Source organism: Theileria orientalis, chromosome 4 (assembly GCF_000740895.1).
Source record: "Theileria orientalis strain Shintoku DNA, chromosome 4, complete genome".
NCBI lineage: Eukaryota > Apicomplexa > Aconoidasida > Piroplasmida > Theileriidae > Theileria > Theileria orientalis.
The window spans coordinates 1292818-1310250 of record NC_025263.1 but is presented as its reverse complement, the minus strand read 5'-3'; the positions used below and the strand labels follow the sequence as shown (position 1 = coordinate 1310250).

Genomic DNA, 17433 nt, shown 5'->3' with positions numbered 1-17433 from the left:
TCAGTGAGGCTACTGGCGTCGAGCACTCCCAAGAGGGCGAGACTTACTCAGTTGCAGATTTAGATGACGGCCTTTGGAGTGAAGCCCAGTAGATAATTTACCTTGTCATTTATGCATATATGTTCACTACCATTTCTCCTGTGTATCGCATTTTTTTTCAGCGTCCAGTGCGCGATTCTATCTCCGCACACTGGACCCAAATGGAATTTTACCTCTGTCGAAGGCGAGAAAATCGACGCTCTCATCCGCGAGCTTTCAGATTTGCCAGCTTCTAGGCTCAAATCGCCGAAATTTTGTCACGGTTGCCCCAAAAACTGCTCCAAGTCACAAGCTGACACACTCAAGCGCTTTTGCCTGGAGCAGCAGGCTCTGTTCTTAAAAGAACTAATTGTACCATGTATAAAAGGCTTAAAATCTCTCCAGAGCCCTTCTAAAGGTGTAGACGGGAAAGAACACACCTCTACGGTACGTGCGTCCGCCTCGTGGAATCTCATTCTTTTTTAGACCAATAAAGTCTGGGACTACAGGGTTTCCGACGAGTTCAATCGGCTAAAATGTTCCGTTTTATCCAGCGTTCCCAGTGGGACTGTTTTAATGCGTCCCGTCAACAGCAAGTGTGAATACATATCGCTGCCCGTGCTCAACAGTCTTTATCGGAGCAGGCCTAACATCATTAAAATTCTCTATCCCAAGCATGACATACGGGACTTGAATGAGTTGTACCGCTACGCTTCATTTGAGGTACTTGGTATTTATTTATTCGCCTTCTCAGTTATTTACTACCTTGCTAACACCTATTATATTACCTTTAGACCATGTTGGTCTCCCAGTTGTGCTCAAATGATCGTTTACGGCGTCTAATTGTCACTTTAAGTCTACTTTATGGCATTAACATTGGCAAGGACGTCATCGTTGACTTATTCTTACTTCTCATTCGTTCTAAATTTTTCTGGAATCGCACTGTTTACTCTTATTGGTCTAGGTCTCTTTCGTTGCCTTTACCTCTTCTATTGGTCACTGCCAATAACATTCTCAATGAATTTTTAAGGATCGTTTCCTCCCTTGATGACCGTTTAAAGGAATATCTCATTTCCGTTGAGGGTGCTTTACTAAATCGCGATTTACGGAATAAGTTTAAGGCTGTTTACGTTAAGGACTCACAGGGCAACATTCTAATTCACAAGAACTACTTCGATTAAGTTCGCATTCACTCAGGGATCTAATCACGTTCTAATTTGCCTTTTTATCAATTCAGTATTCACTACTCTCAGTTACTCAACTCACTTATAATTTGCCTTTTAATCAATTCAGTACTCACTACTCTCAGTTACTGTAACTCACAACGCACACATGCCAAACCAATTTTAACTCAGTTACTGTTAATAACTTTTCATAGGCTGATACAAAATCACTTATAACGTACAGGCCCCAATTACACGTTATGACAATGTACTAGAGTTACGTATGTGGTATCGCTACGTAAACACAGTGTTGGTGTGTACATATATTGTATACTATTTTTACTAGTGTTTAAAGTTTAGGCCTTTTCGTTCGCACCTTCTTGGAAGTACTTCGTCAGATCGGAGTCCAACTTTGCCTTAGTATGTTCGCCTCCCATGTAGTTGTCAAGCTCCATGTCCTACACAGGTTGTTACACTGATGCGTAAATTTTATATAACTAATAGTTACACGTTGCTTACCATTTGGTCTGCCGTTTTTGCCTCCTTGTTCTTCTTAAAATTCTGCTTAGTCTTAAAGTTGTTGAACCTTCTGGAGGTATACAGCCTTCTGTTCCTTCTGGTCCTGTTTCTATTGTTTCCCGGTGCGTTATCGTTCGAGTTAGATACTGTTTTTCTTTGCAAGTTTCCCGATTTATTTCTTTGCTTAAAGCTTCGTCTCACTACAGTGGGCATCAGTTTAATTTAACGACTCTTCGGGACTTTATATTTATTTACTCTAGGTGTTCAATATCATTACGTTTACTAGCTTTAACTATGCGTCATTTGGACTACTTACGTGGCCTTCTAGTGTTTTCATTTCTGTTTGACATTGCGTTTCTATTTCTCGTTCTGTTTCTCTGGTTTCCTCTCTGGAATGGCGCATTTCTTGCGTTACGCACATTTTCTAACACATTACTTCTTCTTGCCATCTTATTTTGTTCCTCAAATCGATTCTTTTCAGAACAATTTTATTTTATTTACTTTTACTAAGACAACAAACTTAATATAACAATTAGTTACTTTCCAAATTTGCTTCTCAATCATTTGACTGTATGGGGCAGCAAAAATAGAAATTTTTACTTTGTTCAAGGCTTTTTTCTGCTTAAAATCACTAAACCCAACCCCAATCGCTGTTTTCCGCAAAGCTCATGGGTGCGTTAACTCCAACTGCCCCAACTTATGCAAATATACTCAAATATGCTACTTTATCTGTGTATATACACTTAACTATATTATCGTCCCTTATTCTTCGGACTTCTTAGACCTTTCCGTCTTCCTGCGTACTCTTCCTGGTCTTCCTGAGCTGTAGGGTGACGTGAGTGCGAGATCTATATGCTTCTCAGAGTCCACTCTCACTAGGAAGGATGGAATGTCCACCAGCTGCTTGTGGACGCATATGTGGCGTTGTCTGATTAAACATCTTGCGTGATGTATTGATTTTGCTAGTCCAAGCTTGAACACTTTTGTTTGCAGTCTCCTCTCCATCAGCTTCGATAGGGTCAGCCCGAGGACAAAATCGAGTTTCCTTTCATTCTCGCTCATAAGTCCGTATCTGACCATACGCCTCAACAGAGCGTCGCCTATTATTCAAATTATTAATGTTAAATACATGCAAATCACATTTTTACCGTGAGTAGTTGTATAAATTAGTGACTGGTGGCATCACTTGTTAGTTAACCTTGATTACATATCATCTTACCTTGAAATACTCTTTTATTATCTTTTGGGTCAAGAGTCAGCAGATAACGTGCAACGGATCTAATTTTGGAAAGCACGTATTGTACCCTCCACACCTCGCGCTTGTTCTTTAAACCGTATTCACCGATTAATTTCAACTCTTGGTCGAGACGATCCTACATAAAGATTAATATATGCCAAATTGCCCATAGCGAAGTTTCTGTTTTTCTATCTTATCTGTCTATTCACTAATCCTACCTTTTCAAAGGGCCTCTTGGGATTCCTTGATGTCCTGCTGTAGGTCCTATAGCTTCCAACCATTTTCTTTACTTTAAATGATCAAATATTATGAATAGTTGATATTAAGTTGACAATTTTTTCAATTTTCGATATAATATGAATATTTTCAGGTGGGGCCCAATCTTCCAGGATGGTACACCCAATACCGTCCTATCTCCTGAAGGGGCTCATGCTCTCCCACTGTTCATACACACCCTGGACAAACCAAAACTAATGCTTATAAATATCACATATAATTAATTTTACCCACCGTTATTGAGCCTGTTTTTGTATCTTATCAGCTTAATTGTGTATTTTAGGAATTCTCCCAGCAGGTTGTCCACCTTGTTGCTTAGCATGAACCTCTGCCTCTTCCAGTTTTGCACGTGCAGATCTCGCAGTTTCGCGACTAGCAGCTTCCACATCGGCTCTCCCGCCTCCTCGCTGCCTCCAGGCCTGTACGACACCTCCACGTCCACTCCTTCGCACACCAAATACAGCGTCTCCGAGGTTATGTACTTGATGAACACTCTGGAGTCTCCTATTTTCAAAAAGTACCTGCCCAGCTTCACGCTCGAGTAGCAGTACTGGCACAGCACACAGTATATGAACCTGTCGATCAGGCAGGCCCTTGCCCTCCTCAGGTGATACATGATCTTGTTCGTCGTGTCCGTGTACAGCGGCGCCTCACTCCCGTTGATCGAGAGCATGTAGTTTTCCTCGACGAACTGCGATATGCTCTGCGGGAACGTGAGCCTCGTCAGCAGCTCCTCGCCCTCGTAGTACGAGATAAGTCCCATCTGCGGCGAGAACGGCGATGCGCCGTGCCCTTCCCACAGCTCCCACACGTTCTCCTGCTCGTTCCACTCCATGTCGTACTTGGTCACCTCCCTCTCCTCGAACTGCGTGAAAATGTTGTAGTTGAACAGCCCCGTCTTAACCACGTGGTACGCCACGTCGTAGAACAGCACGTTGATTGAGAAGGACGTCGGGTAGTCCACGTCCAGCGTGCTCAGGTCCACTGGGTTCCTGTGACTCGCTAGCACCTTGAACTCCTTCTTGATCTCCTTTATTATCTCCAGGTACTTGAGCTGCAGGCTCAGGCTCTTCATCAGCTTCTCCGCCATCTGCGCCGACTTCTCCGACAGCTCCTCCAGCTTCTCGTTTCTGTTGAATATTGAGTACTTGAGCGTCTTGCTTTCCTGCCTGTTCACTGTGTGTGACAGCTGGAGCTTCTTGTTTTCCAGGCTGTCGAATATGCCCTTTATCTTCGTCAGCGTGTTGTATCCGTTGATTTGATCCACCTTCGACTCGTCCCACTCCAGTGGGAACTCCTTCTGCATCGACATTGTTGAGGCCATGCATATTGTCGAGGCTGGCAGGTTCCAGTTGCTGCAGTTTACTCTATCCAATTCCGATATGAACTTATCATCTACTTCCACCTTTTCTTCTTCTCCTTCCTTTTTTATTTCATTTTGTCTTGTATTTTTTAGTGTAAAGTAATGCTGTACTGGTGTTTCCTTTATTATTGCTCCGTTCAGGTACCTCAGTACTCTATCGTCTGCGAATCCATATGATTCTAATTTTAACTCCATTTACCGCTGCCTTCCTTATGTTTTATTCCATTTTTACCATAAATATCCCTTTTACTTTATCCACACATTCCATCACCATCACACCATTATCATCTCCTTTTTATTATCTTTTACCTCAACTATGTATTCATATACTTACTATTACTTACACATTTATTTCTATTATATTATTTTTATTTATTTTTCACTTAATTTCCAAAAATTAACTTTATTTGCGACGCTTTGGTTTTCTTTCGTCGTAGACTCTATTCGAGTCTGCCTTCTTTGCTCTTTCTTCCAATTCATCCCATGACAGCCCTTCATCTTCACTATCTTCCTCTTCTTCTTCGTCTTCTTCGTCCTCGTCTGCTAATGACTCACTGTAGTCTTCTTCGCTATCTTCTTCTTCCTCGTCCTCCTCTTCTTCGAAGTCTTCATCGTCATCTTCCTCTTCTTCCTCCTCTTCTTCTTCGTCTCCTTCTCCTAAGAATCCGTCAAATCCTCCATTTTCAACAAATGCTTCCACATCCTCCAGTATCGTTTTCAGGATGTTCGTCCATTGCAGGTTATTCTTTCCTTCGTACCATACTATATCCAACTCGTTCAGCCATTTCTATATATTTTTTCAGCACTAACTACCATCCACTAATAACTAGCATCTACTGCCACTAATACCAACTAGCACCTATCATCTACCAATAACCATCTACTAATAACTACCATCTACCTTTTACTAATACTTGTCATTAATAACCATCTACTAATAACTACCATCTATCAACTACTGTTACCTTTATTGTGTCAAGGTACTCCACTGGCACCAGGTCTATTCTCTTCACTGGCTTCGAGTAGTCTTTGTTTACGAAGACGATGTCAAAGTTCCTCAGTCCGTGCTGCACGCGTTCCAGCGACACTATTTCTATATCGTTCAGTGCCAGCACAAAGGGTGGCCACTCCACCAGGTGCACCAGACAGTTTACTGTTGGCAGAATCTCCACGTTTGATTTCAGCGGCACTCCTGTGAACATGAGTTCCCTAGAGTCATTTTTGTTATTTTTGTTAATTGTTTTTATTATTTTTGTTAGTTGCTCGTGCTTGTAATGGTAGTAACAACCATGCTACTAGTATCACCAGTGCTACCACTACTAATACTAGCAATAGCACCAATATAGCAGTACCAGTAAAAATAGCCATACTAGTAATACTAACAGCAACCCTACTGGTATCGCTAATACCAATACCAAGAATAGCATGTGTAATACTAACAGTACCAGTAACAACACTACTCTACTCATACTTACCTTATTGGCAGGTCTATCTTCACTGACGACAGCTCCTTCAGCTGCGAGACGAACATCTTAAAGTCCGTGTTAAACTTCCTCTTCAGCTCCCTTTCTCTCATTTCCTCTAGCGTTTCATCCGGGTCATTGTACGACCTTCCTCTTCTGTTGTCCAGGTCATCGATCTGCGTTCCTACTTCCGAGTAGAACTGCACGTCGAGCGTCTTCTTCTTCCCTACTAGTATTGGCGACTTAAGGTGGAAGTGCAGCAGCACTATAAGCTCTCTTTGGCACGGCTGGAATATTGCGTGGCGTACGTTCGCGTACGATATGTCCACGTTGTCCACTCTGTCTCTCGAGTTGACCAGGTACCTCAGTCCGTTGTGGTGTGCCTCTAAAAATCCCAGCACTCTTCTTGAGCCGTGTATTGATGGTCTTATCATCAGGTCTTTCAGCACTATTCTCTTTCCTGTTTTATTCAGGTTTAACTTTTCCTGGTCTGCTAACGTCAGTCCCATGTCATCGTTTTCTCTCTGCTTCATCTGCTTTATCAGCTCCTTCAGGCTCTTGAACACGCTCTGCAGGTGCTTGATGTCCTTCGACTTATACAGCACTTCTTTTATAAATATTGAGTTTTCTTGCTGCAGGTCTGGCAGTGGGTTCATTTCATTCCTTCCGCTAAATGTGTGTGATCCTGGTACTTGGAAGTTAATTCTCAGTGTGTACACGTTATTGTTTTCCTCCGGGTTACACGTCACGTTTTTTATTATCATGACGCTGAATGGTAGGTGATATCCGTTAAATGGCAGCATCACCACTTCATTTCTCCAGTCGACAAATATCTACATCATATATTTACTCTTGTTTATACTATTGTTTTGTCTACTATCTCGTTTACTACTGTTTTATTTACCAATATCTTATTTACCACTATTATCTTATCAATTATACTATGTTATCAATTATACTATGTTCTTATTTACTTATATCTTATTTAGCACTACTACGTTAACTATTATACTATGTTATCAATTATACTATGTTATCATTTACTTATATCGTATTTAGCACTACTATGTTAACTATTATACTATCTTATCATTATACTATGTTCTCATTTACCAATATCTTATTTACTAATATCTATTTTTTTTATATAATAATTACCTTGTTTGGTGCCATTTCGTTTGAAAAAGAGTCTGGATTTTGGAATACTTTTATTTTATCCATCTTCACTACTTGCTTCTGCTTCGAATCTCCTGCTAATCCTGTTCCATCTTTAACTCTCTTTGTTATTTCCTCTATCTTCTGGTCTCTTAACTTTTTCTGATGTTTTAGCAGTGTTTCCATTTCCTCCTTGCTTACTCCTCCTCTGTTTCTCAGCCTACATCACAGCTTTCACTACTACCAATCCTCACCTGTCCTTCAGTATCACTGTATCTGCGTCCCTTAGTATCTGTGACGACACTACTGGCCTCTTTTTACCATCCTCTTCGTCCTCCTCTTCTTCTTCTTCCTTCTTCACCTCCTCTTCCTCCTCCAGCTCGTATGATATGTTCTCCAAGCCCTTGCTCATCAGTGATGTCATCACTTCACTTCCTGATTCTGAGACGTGTACTGTGTCTCCCACCCATACTGCGAACCTCTTATCATCTTTGAACTCCAGGAATCCGATACTCAGGTGGAATACCATGTCATTTTCGATTACGCTACGCGATATCATTAATGTTTATCACTAGCTATGCTATCTCTAATGTTTCTTTATTTACCCATAATATGCTAACTTTAATGTTTATATACCACTAGTAATTCCAACTTATACTTCTTGCGCCTAACTACTGGAAGCCTAACTACCTATACCATACACACTTAACACTCATTTATATTTAACTACCATCCTTTAAATGTTCACTAAAATCCTGGAGTTCAACTTACTTCTTATTATCTGCTGTCAGTATAAACTGTGCGTCCTTGAACTCTATTCCTATAGTGTGTCCTATGCTCTTTACCATGTTCTGCTCATAACCTGTTCTTTCTTTCGCCACGTACTCGTATACGCTCGTGTATACTGACTCAAATGTACTTCCCACTTTCAGTACTGTGAGTGCGTATTCAAATACTTTAAGCACGAACTTATACACTTCTTTCATGTACTACAGAATTGTTATTACTGGTTTGGTATAGTTACTGTTAACGTTATTTTTATCTTTATATTCACTGATGTAGTACTATTTAATCATGTGTTCACTATTTGTCTGTTGCTCTTTACCTGTGTTCCGTCCAGTATCAGTGTTCTTGTGACGCACGCGCACAGCTCGTTGTACTTCGAACACACTGACACTATTATGCTTCCTGGGTCGTGGGACAGGTTATCTTCCGTCGGCTTAACTCCAATTGACAACACATAGTTGTTTCCACTTTGTACGTTACTGTAAATCACTTCCATATCGGACGGGTTCATCTACAAATCGGATGTTTATTACTTATAATTTGCCTAGTCGCAGCTATTTTATCTACTCTCTTTCACGTGTTTACTCCTAATAACTTACTGAAAACTTCTTTTGCATCTTCTCCACGAATTTAGCGTCACTCTGCACGTCCAACACGCTCGACACTAGGCTTGCGTGCGTTCTCTTAGACTCCGAGTCCAAGACCTCTTCAATTTGGTTTATCAGCAGGCTCTTCATCACGCTACATGCTAGTTGTGACGATTGCTTCTGGACTTCCTAAACGTCGTTTTGTAATTTCGCTTTCACTATGTTTTTATCTTTTTCACTTACCAGTTCTATCTTCGTTCTCACTGCCATAACACTCGTTATGTCCACTGTCACGTCCTTCTTCTTCATATTCTTCACAAAATCGAAGCAGAAGTCTGAAAAGTCTCCCATTGGCTTTGGATGGTTTAAGTATCCGACTACACAGTCCTACACACATTTTTTATTTGACCCAAGTGAACCAACTTATATTTTCTATGCTCTTACTACTTATCTATGAACCTACGACGTAGTTTTCGAATATTTTTTTTAGTGATTCTTCGTCAGTTTGACCTGGTTGTCTTCGGAAGAATTTAACCTTTTCATAGTGCTTTGAAACCGGCTCCAAGTATTGCCCTAATTATTTTTTATATTTTCTCTACTTAATTAAACTGAATATGTCTAAATAACTGGGTTTGTTGTACCTTTTTTGGGAGATGTGAGTACATACCACGTTCCGTCTGAACTGAAGGCGAATAGTGTTTCAGGGAATTGAAATCCTGTCAACCATAGCCTGAAACACACGTTAACATGTTTAAATTAAATTACACAGGCTTTATTTACGACATAACAACCATATATTATATATTAGGTTAAACTGTGCCAAAATTTAAACTAATTAACTGGATTCCAAGTAATATTTAATCAATAATTATAAGTATTTACTGGAGCATTTCAGAAGAAGTCGAATTAGCATCGGTCTGCGATTTTCCTGTGCACACAAAAATAACATCGAGTTTGTCATGTTGGTGCTTTTTAAAGACTTCGAATAATTTTTTTAATTTCAAAGAAACCTCCTCAAAATTTATATTCACCGATCTTTTGGCATCTGCCATTTTTACAATATATATATTCTGATAATGTCATAAGGTTTATCCATACACAAATATACCCATATTTACAAAAAATCTCATTTATATACACAAACTATTTAAAATATCAGATATAATTTAAAGATATCACAAACGAATAAAATTTAATTTGGGAAAAGTATAGTCAATTTAGGTATATAAAAATAATAACAACCCAAATTGCAAAATTAAAATTTTAAAAACTCAAGGTAAAATATCATATTGAATGTAGTTCCCATAATATATAAAATATACTAAATAAAAGTATATATAATATTAAATATCAGTATTATGTATCATTATAATATGTGTAGGTCAAATCACTGAGAAGGCTACTAATTTAAGTTCAGATTAAAATTTTTGTGGAAATATTTCAGAATTAAATCTCCATCCTGTGTAAATAAACTATATGTAGCTCATCGATTCATTATTCAGCCCCATCTGAAGATAATAGAAACTGGTCATGTTGAAGTTAGATTATTAAATCATAGATTTATATTTCCAACATTTATTTTTCCAAAGAACTGTTATTCATCTCTTTCTGTACAGATGGGAATTGACGATATTTCTCGGATATATATAGGAAATTTGCCCAGCGACTGCTCCCAAAAGGAACTCGAGGAAGAATTCGAAAAGTTCGGCAGGATTCTTTATTGCGATTTGAAGAGATCGTATACAGGATCCTCTTTCGCGTTCATCGAATTCAGTGACTCGAGAGATGCCCGTGACGCCATACGCGACAAGGACGGATTCGAGTTCCACGGAAAGAAGCTTCGCGTAGAGCTCCCATTCCGCGAGCGCGACCAGGCATCTGGAGGATCGAGACGTCACGGCCCGAGACGCGGCAAATACGTACTCGAGGTAAGCAATTGAGTAACACAAATGAATTCAGGTCACAGGCCTACCGCCCTCCGGAAGCTGGCAGGACCTGAAGGACCATATGCGCGACGCAGGACACTGCGGCCACGCAGACGTCTTCAGAGGCGGAGTTGGAGAAATTTCGTTCTTTTCCAGGAGTGATATGGAGTACGCCATTGAAAAGTACGATGGCTCAACCTTCAAGTCACACGAAGGTAGGGAGTATTCGAGTATTTATGCATTACGTACCGCAATAAGTGGCTACCAGAGCAACTCTGACGATTATTTAGGTGAGAAATCCAGGATTTCAGTTCGGGAGAAAAGACGCAGAAGAAGGAGCTCCTCGTACAGGAGAAGGGCCAGGTCCTACAGCCGCTCGAAAAGTAAATCCAGGTCATATTCAGCCTCTCCCAAGTACAGGTCTAGAACAAGGTCTAGGTCAAGAGAGAGATCGAGGTCAAGAACCAGGTCCAGATCCGAAGCGAGGTCCGTGTCTGAGAGGTCACAAACCAGATCAAGATCGAGGTCGGACAGCAAGGGTCACTCCCCGGAACGCTCCGAAGAACGCAAGAAGTAATTTTTCGTTTTCAATTTGATCGCCTAAAGTCCGACCGTGATAACATTATCTGTCCTAAGCATACATATAAGTTTGTGCTAATTTGATACACCCCCGTTGTCACCGTTGTACATGATTAGATGTCTTAACGTTCCCTTTTTCAATCATGGAAATGTACGTTTGCTATAGGATGAAGGGGAGGTGAACTGGATATTGACCACGGGCATATTTACACTTGATTAATTGTCCAGACAACATGGTTAGGATCTAGGAGTTGATTTTGAAAAATAAAGGGGTGACGCTGATTGTAGGTGAGTGATGAGTCTAGGGATCTTTCTAAAAAATTCATGAATACACTTGATTCAAGTTAAGATAATTACTTGTATAATAGGCATTGACACAAAAATTCGCGTAAACATTCATAAACACATCCAGTAACTAAAAGAGGAATTCAAGCCCTGATACTTGTGTCGAGGTAAACATGACTATCTCCACCGCAGACTGGGAAAAGAAATGGCGACTCATGATAGACAAAGACAATAACAAAAAGATCCAAAATGAGATTTTCGGTGAAAATTTAAGGGATAAGAAGGAGTGTGAAGAGTCTATTGAGTGCACATTTCAGCCAAATTTAACTAAATCATATCAACCGGGATACAGGCCCAAGAGGAGCAAGGACGCGCTTGTGCAGCTTCTGCTCCCAATAATAAGCGATGAGGAGTCGATCTTAATGGAGTTAAGGCGGATAGAGCGCGAGGAGGAAAACCGCAGGAGGGAGTTGCGGGACGTCATAGTCTCAAGCTTCAGCAGGTTCCCCGGCAAAAGCACCGACCACTTCCTCGACTTCTACCGAGAAGAGCGTCTTAACGACATTTGCAGCGCGAAGAACCTGAAGCTCGAAGTGGTGGGCAAACTTCAGGAGTTGGAGCGCAGGTTCAACGTCCTATGCACCAGTGAGTCCATAAGTGCCTCTGAGTTAAAGCGGGTGGGCTTCGACATTGAAAAGTGCAAGAGTATCAAGAAGGAGCTTCTCAGGTCGCTAGACAACCACGAAAGTCTCAAGAGCCGTTGCAGAGTTTCCAGGGAGTTTGACGAGATCGTGAGAAGCCTAGACCGCCAGAGACGCTCAAAATCGTACGGCATTGCCGAGGGCCGCAGTCAGCGCGACAGCCACAACGGCAATGGCACCAATCTCCACTCCGACCAAAATGCCATCAAAATGAATCACGGCGTCCTTAATAATAAAACTATATCTGAAGACTACCACAAGGGTCAAAAGGGCAACAAAACCCAGAATTACGCCAACGTTGACAATCACTATGGCAGTCCAAGTTTGAGCAACCCATATTTCAACAATGTGGACACCAATAAGCTCTACAACGGTGGTAATGGCCAGTATCAGAGTCCACAGATGAGCCACCAAAACCCTTATTTCAATCAGATCAGAAGTAATCCACCGAACTACCAGTTGGTTGACAACTACTTGGACAGAAATCGTCTCAACAACCAGTGGATCTCTGGGTACCAAATGGCCAATCAACCACCAATGTACAGTCCACAGAACGGCCAACACAGGGAAATCAAAGGTCTGCTTAACCGATATCCAATTAGCCCTAGATCACCATTGGCCAATCAACCCCCAATTTACAGTCCAATGGCCAATCCAATAAAGAATCAATCACCAATGGCCAATCCTATAAAGAATCAATCACCAATTTCCAATCCAATAAAGAATCAATCTCCAACGAGCAGTCAATTTAGCAACCAACAACTGATTATGGGCCCAAAACTTAGCCGTAACCTACAAGAACCTGTTAAGCACACCTACGGACTCAATAGGCCTAGGTACCCAGGAATTCCCTCTTCAAATGGTCACTTAACGACCAACTTAAACTATCATAAAGGCAACTTAGGTAACTATAGGCAATTTCCTAGGATGGAACACACAAATCCATTCCTTGTTAAATAAACGACTGCAACCACCATGACACTAATGCCAATTCTAATTTGATTTTTACATTTGTAAACGTTTACTTAAGGTTGCATATTCTATTTCTGATACATACTTACATACACACACATGCTTATATATATATATATTTATGAGTAAATACGCATATAATGACCAGTAACAATATTTAAGTCAGTCTACTCTTAGCTCCATTCTTACTGGTTCATGTACAACTCCATCACAAACCACAAGTTCAGCAGAATCTCCTAAGAAAACATGTGATTTGTATTGAAAGGGCAGTTACAATAGCATAAGCATTATTGTTATCAGTGCTTAATTATTTGGTGCAATTACCTGTGCATATGTCACGCTCTACTGCTGATACCATTGCGTTTTTAACCAAATTTACCAAGTCTTCCAACGAGTTAATTTGTGGCTTTACTTGCTGATTATTTCCATTCAACTATACCGTTTGTTAGGTCACACACACGTCTATTCTATTTACACATCGACTTATATTACGCTAATTCGCTGTTCCACTTACCAGATTATCCAGAATTGGCACTACTAGGGATGAGCTCGTTCCCTGGGCTGCGTACTTTTCATAGTTGTAGTTTCCAACTGCGTCATAATTACAAGTAACTCCATTTCCTATTAAATATGCGTTCTCGCGTCCGTCTTACCATTTTCGTCCAGTCCGCAAAGAATGTTAAAAGTATAGTAAGGAAAAAAGCGGCGTCCGTACAGCACTGTCGATAACAGCTGCGCTATTGCTCCAAATGTCGGCTCCTTGTGATGTGTAAATCGATACATTTCGATTTGGCGCTACACAGGTGGCGTATCGCTTGTTTACATTATGCATTACACACTAACGTCGTAATTCGCACTTAATTATTCACAGTTACTGCTAATTATACTCTACTATTTTAATTTTATCTATTAACTCCACTTCCGTGTACACATATCAGCAATACAGGCATATATCTATATCTTGGGTTATATTCACATGTCTGTTGTTCAATTATTGGCATCTATCTATGATTCCTCTCCCTTTTTCTTACCTCTATCACCGATTGCAATGCCAACATGTCTGCTTGCATTCCCGATGTTCCCAAAATGCATTTGTCAGTCCTATATTTTTTATTATGTGTAATTGTAAGGTAGGCTTCTCTTAACTACTATCCTCTGGCCTCAGTGGCTCAATTTTTTTAACATTCAGACACACATAACCTATTAACTTACAATTTTAACAGTTTAGTCGAGTATCTTGTGTGAATTAGGTATCTCAATGACAGTCTTGTATCTGCAGCTATCACTGCGTAATTCTTCCACGTTGCTGCAATAACGGTTCTACATATGTTTTATTTTTTCCTAAAACTCACCCTCCGTTATTTACGTACGGGTTGAACCCCTCTTCTGGTCTTTTTACTAACATAATTTTTGATTTTACACCCTTTTTCACCACATTGGAAGGTAATTATGTTGTCGTTCTTTTAGATTCTTTTTGTCCAAATACTCTTATTTAATTTCCTTATTCCATTTTAACACTCATTAGACGATTCAATAACTCATCGTTTTTTTTTCTAACACACACATACACACTGACTTCTCCTGCCAACCTCACAGCTAAACTCTCAAACTCCACACACCTTCTAATTATGGTTAAATGATAACGTGTATATAAATATTTATAAAATTTGTGGGCGATTACCAATGATTTTTGACTAGAGCGAATTGTTGTAGTGAAGAGCATTTTCTTTTTAGTGTGTCCTTGTACCTGTTCTCGAGTGCGTTCACGAAGGCTTCGCACTCGTCCAGCTTGTTGTCCAGCCTTCCTGGTGCTGCGTTGCTGCACTTCCCGTACTTCGGTTCTGAGATGTGTGTCGGTTGGTCTCCTTGGTCAAACGATGCTGACGTCGACACTGTTATGCTCGACTCCGTTCTAGCGTACGGGTATTCCAATCCGTACTGGTACAGCATGTACCCCTCCATGTACGATGTGTCGACGTAGCTGTTTTCTGAGTATTCGAATCCCTTCCTCGGCACAAAACCGTTATACATGAAGCTGTTTCCGGTACTCGTCTTGATGTTCGGGACGTTTCGTACGTTCGCAATAATGCTATCGACGTTTCTATTCATGCCATCAAGTGCTTCAATGCCAGATCCGTTAATGCTGTGAATTCCAATGTTCGCATTTACACCAGGTGTGACGTAGCTCGTGGCTGCTGTCTTCACCTGGCACTTGGCTGGCTTGTAACTCCTCTTAGTGTCCTTCCCTTTAATCAGGTTATTGGTCAGGGTCTTAACCTGGTACTTGTTGTTAAAACCGTAGTTGCTAGCCGGCATTGCTCCAGTGTGCACCATTCCCTTGTGTGGAAAGGGATTCTTGCACTGGTTAACCTTTGCGTAGTTGTTCGAGGAAGTTCCTGCTAGTGTGTATATTTTCGTGGATGATGACTCGACTCCTTTCCTGCAATTTTCGTAATCGCGCGCGTCCACGAAGAGGTGATAGTTGATCAGTATCAGGAACTGTGCTTCCAGCTGATTCATTTCGGCAACCTTGATTCCACCGACTTGTGCGTAGAAGCTGTTTGAGTAGTAAACGTCGTCGCTGAACTTGGCTGCCAGCATTACTGATGTGATTAGCAATCTGTGGATGTTTAGCACTGACACTGAAAACCTGTGCAGACGCATGATCCTGTCTATGTATACCAGTGCCAGTACGAAACACTCGTTGCTGCAGTTGACATAGCGTGCAATTCTCGTCAAATATTCCGAGATCGGCGGAGCGTTCATTGAGTTAAAGCAGCTGATGGACCCGTACTCCGGAATCACATCTGACACAATCTTTGTTAGAACTACGCCAAGGGTTCGAATAAACTCGTCTCCTGTAGCTCTAACGACACAATCCATCATTTGTACAGCTTAGGTGTCGCTCTTAGTTATGTGAAGTTAACTGTTGATAAAGTCTATCAATCCTAAGATTTTGAAAAATTTAAGCTCCGTTTAATTCGCTTTATAAAAAACAAATACTAGTCTGTAAAATGAATATATCACACGATTATAATCGCCAACTTGAATAAATATATATCCCTTTATTTAAAATCAATGATTTTCTTTCTGACCTTACGACACTTCTTATAGATTCCCTTAGTAGAGAGATCTAGGCCTTCTTACAATACCAATGCTTACATAGTAATATGCATCAATACTGTTGAATATAAATTGGGTGGGTTAGACTAGTAGACTTTAGCGTGTAGCTTATTGAAACGCCGTAGAAATTATTATATAAAACAACATAATCCTTCGGTCTTCTCAAATCAAAGGATACTGACTCTTACAAACAGTTAGACAATTTCCTCGGAGATGCGTGAGAAAACTAGAATAAATAAACTCTTATTTATAATAATATCTGATCGCCCCAATAAAAAATGTTAATATTACAATTTAGATATATATAATCTAAGGATTAAATGGGCTTTATCTATTTAAAGATCTTAGATGTTCTCAATAAATTGGAAAAAATTGTATACCCCATTCATAACATCAACCGATTCTCGGCTGATTTGGCTCATCTTCTAAACAGATTACCAACACACGATTTTAGTTAAAAAGCATCGCTGATTACGTATTTTACGCCCAATACGCAACATGCATCCAAATAGATGCCCCATGTCTACAACAAATGACGTTATGACAGGCCTTACTCCCGCTATTCACGACACCTTTTGTTACAAATCATACTATAATAATTCATATGTATTTTTATGCTAAAAAACTGAAATTTATACTATTTTACTGATATTTAAACTCATTTTTTTGGGATTCTTTGTGGCTTCTCATTTTACACATTTTATACATTTTAACATTTTTTCTTACACACACGATATTCATATACATGTTTAATTTATAATTTAAATATTTTTTGGTTTCATATTTTTTGACCGCTTTTATACGTTTTGATCATAATATTGTCGGCCAGAGTGTTGAAGAAGATTTTGGACACCAGATTCCATGTAATATTTTGTAAAAGACTATACACAATAAATTAACATAGAAATATATATCAATAACAAATTGATCGAGAAATAGTACCATGTAAATGAATATATATAAGAAGTCACAGGACGATCTTTAATATAGAACGAAAGTCTAAATAATGAAAAAAATAAAAGGAATAATATTTAAATAATATATATACGAGGTATCAGTGGTTTATGAGTCGATTCTTTTGTCATTCTATATGTGTAAGCAGGAAAAGGAATACATGGTTTGACCAGTTTTGTCACTACTCATATTTAGTGTCACTAAAATTTAAATTTAAAATATAAAATATGAAAAATAAATAGTCTCAAAACTGAGCCTAAATATTTCCACAAAGTGTTTCCAGCCCTACAAGCTGCCATCGAAACAGTATATACAAAGCATCTTGTT

General features: G+C 39.8%; 10 protein-coding genes across 10 annotated transcripts; 4 read left to right on the top strand and 6 right to left on the bottom strand.

Moving 5' to 3' along the window:
• Window positions 1–111: 111 nt before the first annotated feature.
• TOT_040000590 (conserved hypothetical protein) lies at window positions 112–1199 on the top strand (the record flags this gene model as incomplete). The annotated part of the gene is made up of 3 exons (XM_009694226.1): window positions 112–465; window positions 505–741; window positions 813–1199. The coding sequence occupies 3 exons, from the start codon at window positions 112–114 to the stop codon at window positions 1197–1199; spliced, it is 978 nt and encodes a 325-aa protein (XP_009692521.1).
• A 338-nt stretch (window positions 1200–1537) lies between these two features.
• Window positions 1538–2149, bottom strand: TOT_040000589 (conserved hypothetical protein; the record flags this gene model as incomplete). Its single annotated transcript, XM_009694225.1, has 3 exons — window positions 1538–1639; window positions 1701–1900; window positions 2017–2149. 3 exons carry the CDS (start codon window positions 2147–2149, stop codon window positions 1538–1540), a joined length of 435 nt encoding a protein of 144 aa, XP_009692520.1.
• Window positions 2150–2462: 313 nt separating this feature from the next.
• TOT_040000588 (40S ribosomal protein S9) lies at window positions 2463–3218 on the bottom strand (the record flags this gene model as incomplete). Its single annotated transcript, XM_009694224.1, has 3 exons — window positions 2463–2800; window positions 2920–3073; window positions 3156–3218. 3 exons carry the CDS (start codon window positions 3216–3218, stop codon window positions 2463–2465), a joined length of 555 nt encoding a protein of 184 aa, XP_009692519.1.
• A 75-nt stretch (window positions 3219–3293) lies between these two features.
• On the top strand, window positions 3294–3437 carry TOT_040000587 (hypothetical protein; the record flags this gene model as incomplete). The annotated part of the gene is made up of 1 exon (XM_009694223.1): window positions 3294–3437. The coding sequence occupies one exon, from the start codon at window positions 3294–3296 to the stop codon at window positions 3435–3437; it is 144 nt and encodes a 47-aa protein (XP_009692518.1).
• Window positions 3438–3439: 2 nt separating this feature from the next.
• TOT_040000586 (conserved hypothetical protein) lies at window positions 3440–4771 on the bottom strand (the record flags this gene model as incomplete). Its single annotated transcript, XM_009694222.1, has 1 exon — window positions 3440–4771. The coding sequence occupies one exon, from the start codon at window positions 4769–4771 to the stop codon at window positions 3440–3442; it is 1332 nt and encodes a 443-aa protein (XP_009692517.1).
• Window positions 4772–4979: 208 nt separating this feature from the next.
• Window positions 4980–9619, bottom strand: TOT_040000585 (transcription modulator; the record flags this gene model as incomplete). Its single annotated transcript, XM_009694221.1, has 12 exons — window positions 4980–5363; window positions 5542–5785; window positions 6052–6872; window positions 7198–7414; window positions 7449–7739; window positions 7966–8183; window positions 8300–8491; window positions 8580–8756; window positions 8811–8954; window positions 9034–9140; window positions 9209–9297; window positions 9450–9619. The coding sequence occupies 12 exons, from the start codon at window positions 9617–9619 to the stop codon at window positions 4980–4982; spliced, it is 3054 nt and encodes a 1017-aa protein (XP_009692516.1).
• Window positions 9620–10183: 564 nt separating this feature from the next.
• Window positions 10184–11069, top strand: TOT_040000965 (splicing factor; the record flags this gene model as incomplete). Its single annotated transcript, XM_009694220.1, has 3 exons — window positions 10184–10495; window positions 10527–10707; window positions 10783–11069. The coding sequence occupies 3 exons, from the start codon at window positions 10184–10186 to the stop codon at window positions 11067–11069; spliced, it is 780 nt and encodes a 259-aa protein (XP_009692515.1).
• A 460-nt stretch (window positions 11070–11529) lies between these two features.
• On the top strand, window positions 11530–13017 carry TOT_040000583 (conserved hypothetical protein; the record flags this gene model as incomplete). Its single annotated transcript, XM_009694219.1, has 1 exon — window positions 11530–13017. One exon carries the CDS (start codon window positions 11530–11532, stop codon window positions 13015–13017), a length of 1488 nt encoding a protein of 495 aa, XP_009692514.1.
• Window positions 13018–13191: 174 nt separating this feature from the next.
• Window positions 13192–14434, bottom strand: TOT_040000582 (proteasome subunit; the record flags this gene model as incomplete). Its single annotated transcript, XM_009694218.1, has 7 exons — window positions 13192–13265; window positions 13354–13462; window positions 13544–13650; window positions 13683–13824; window positions 14061–14130; window positions 14242–14349; window positions 14382–14434. 7 exons carry the CDS (start codon window positions 14432–14434, stop codon window positions 13192–13194), a joined length of 663 nt encoding a protein of 220 aa, XP_009692513.1.
• Window positions 14435–14706: 272 nt separating this feature from the next.
• TOT_040000581 (uncharacterized protein) lies at window positions 14707–15912 on the bottom strand (the record flags this gene model as incomplete). The annotated part of the gene is made up of 1 exon (XM_009694217.1): window positions 14707–15912. The coding sequence occupies one exon, from the start codon at window positions 15910–15912 to the stop codon at window positions 14707–14709; it is 1206 nt and encodes a 401-aa protein (XP_009692512.1).
• Window positions 15913–17433: the final 1521 nt, after the last annotated feature.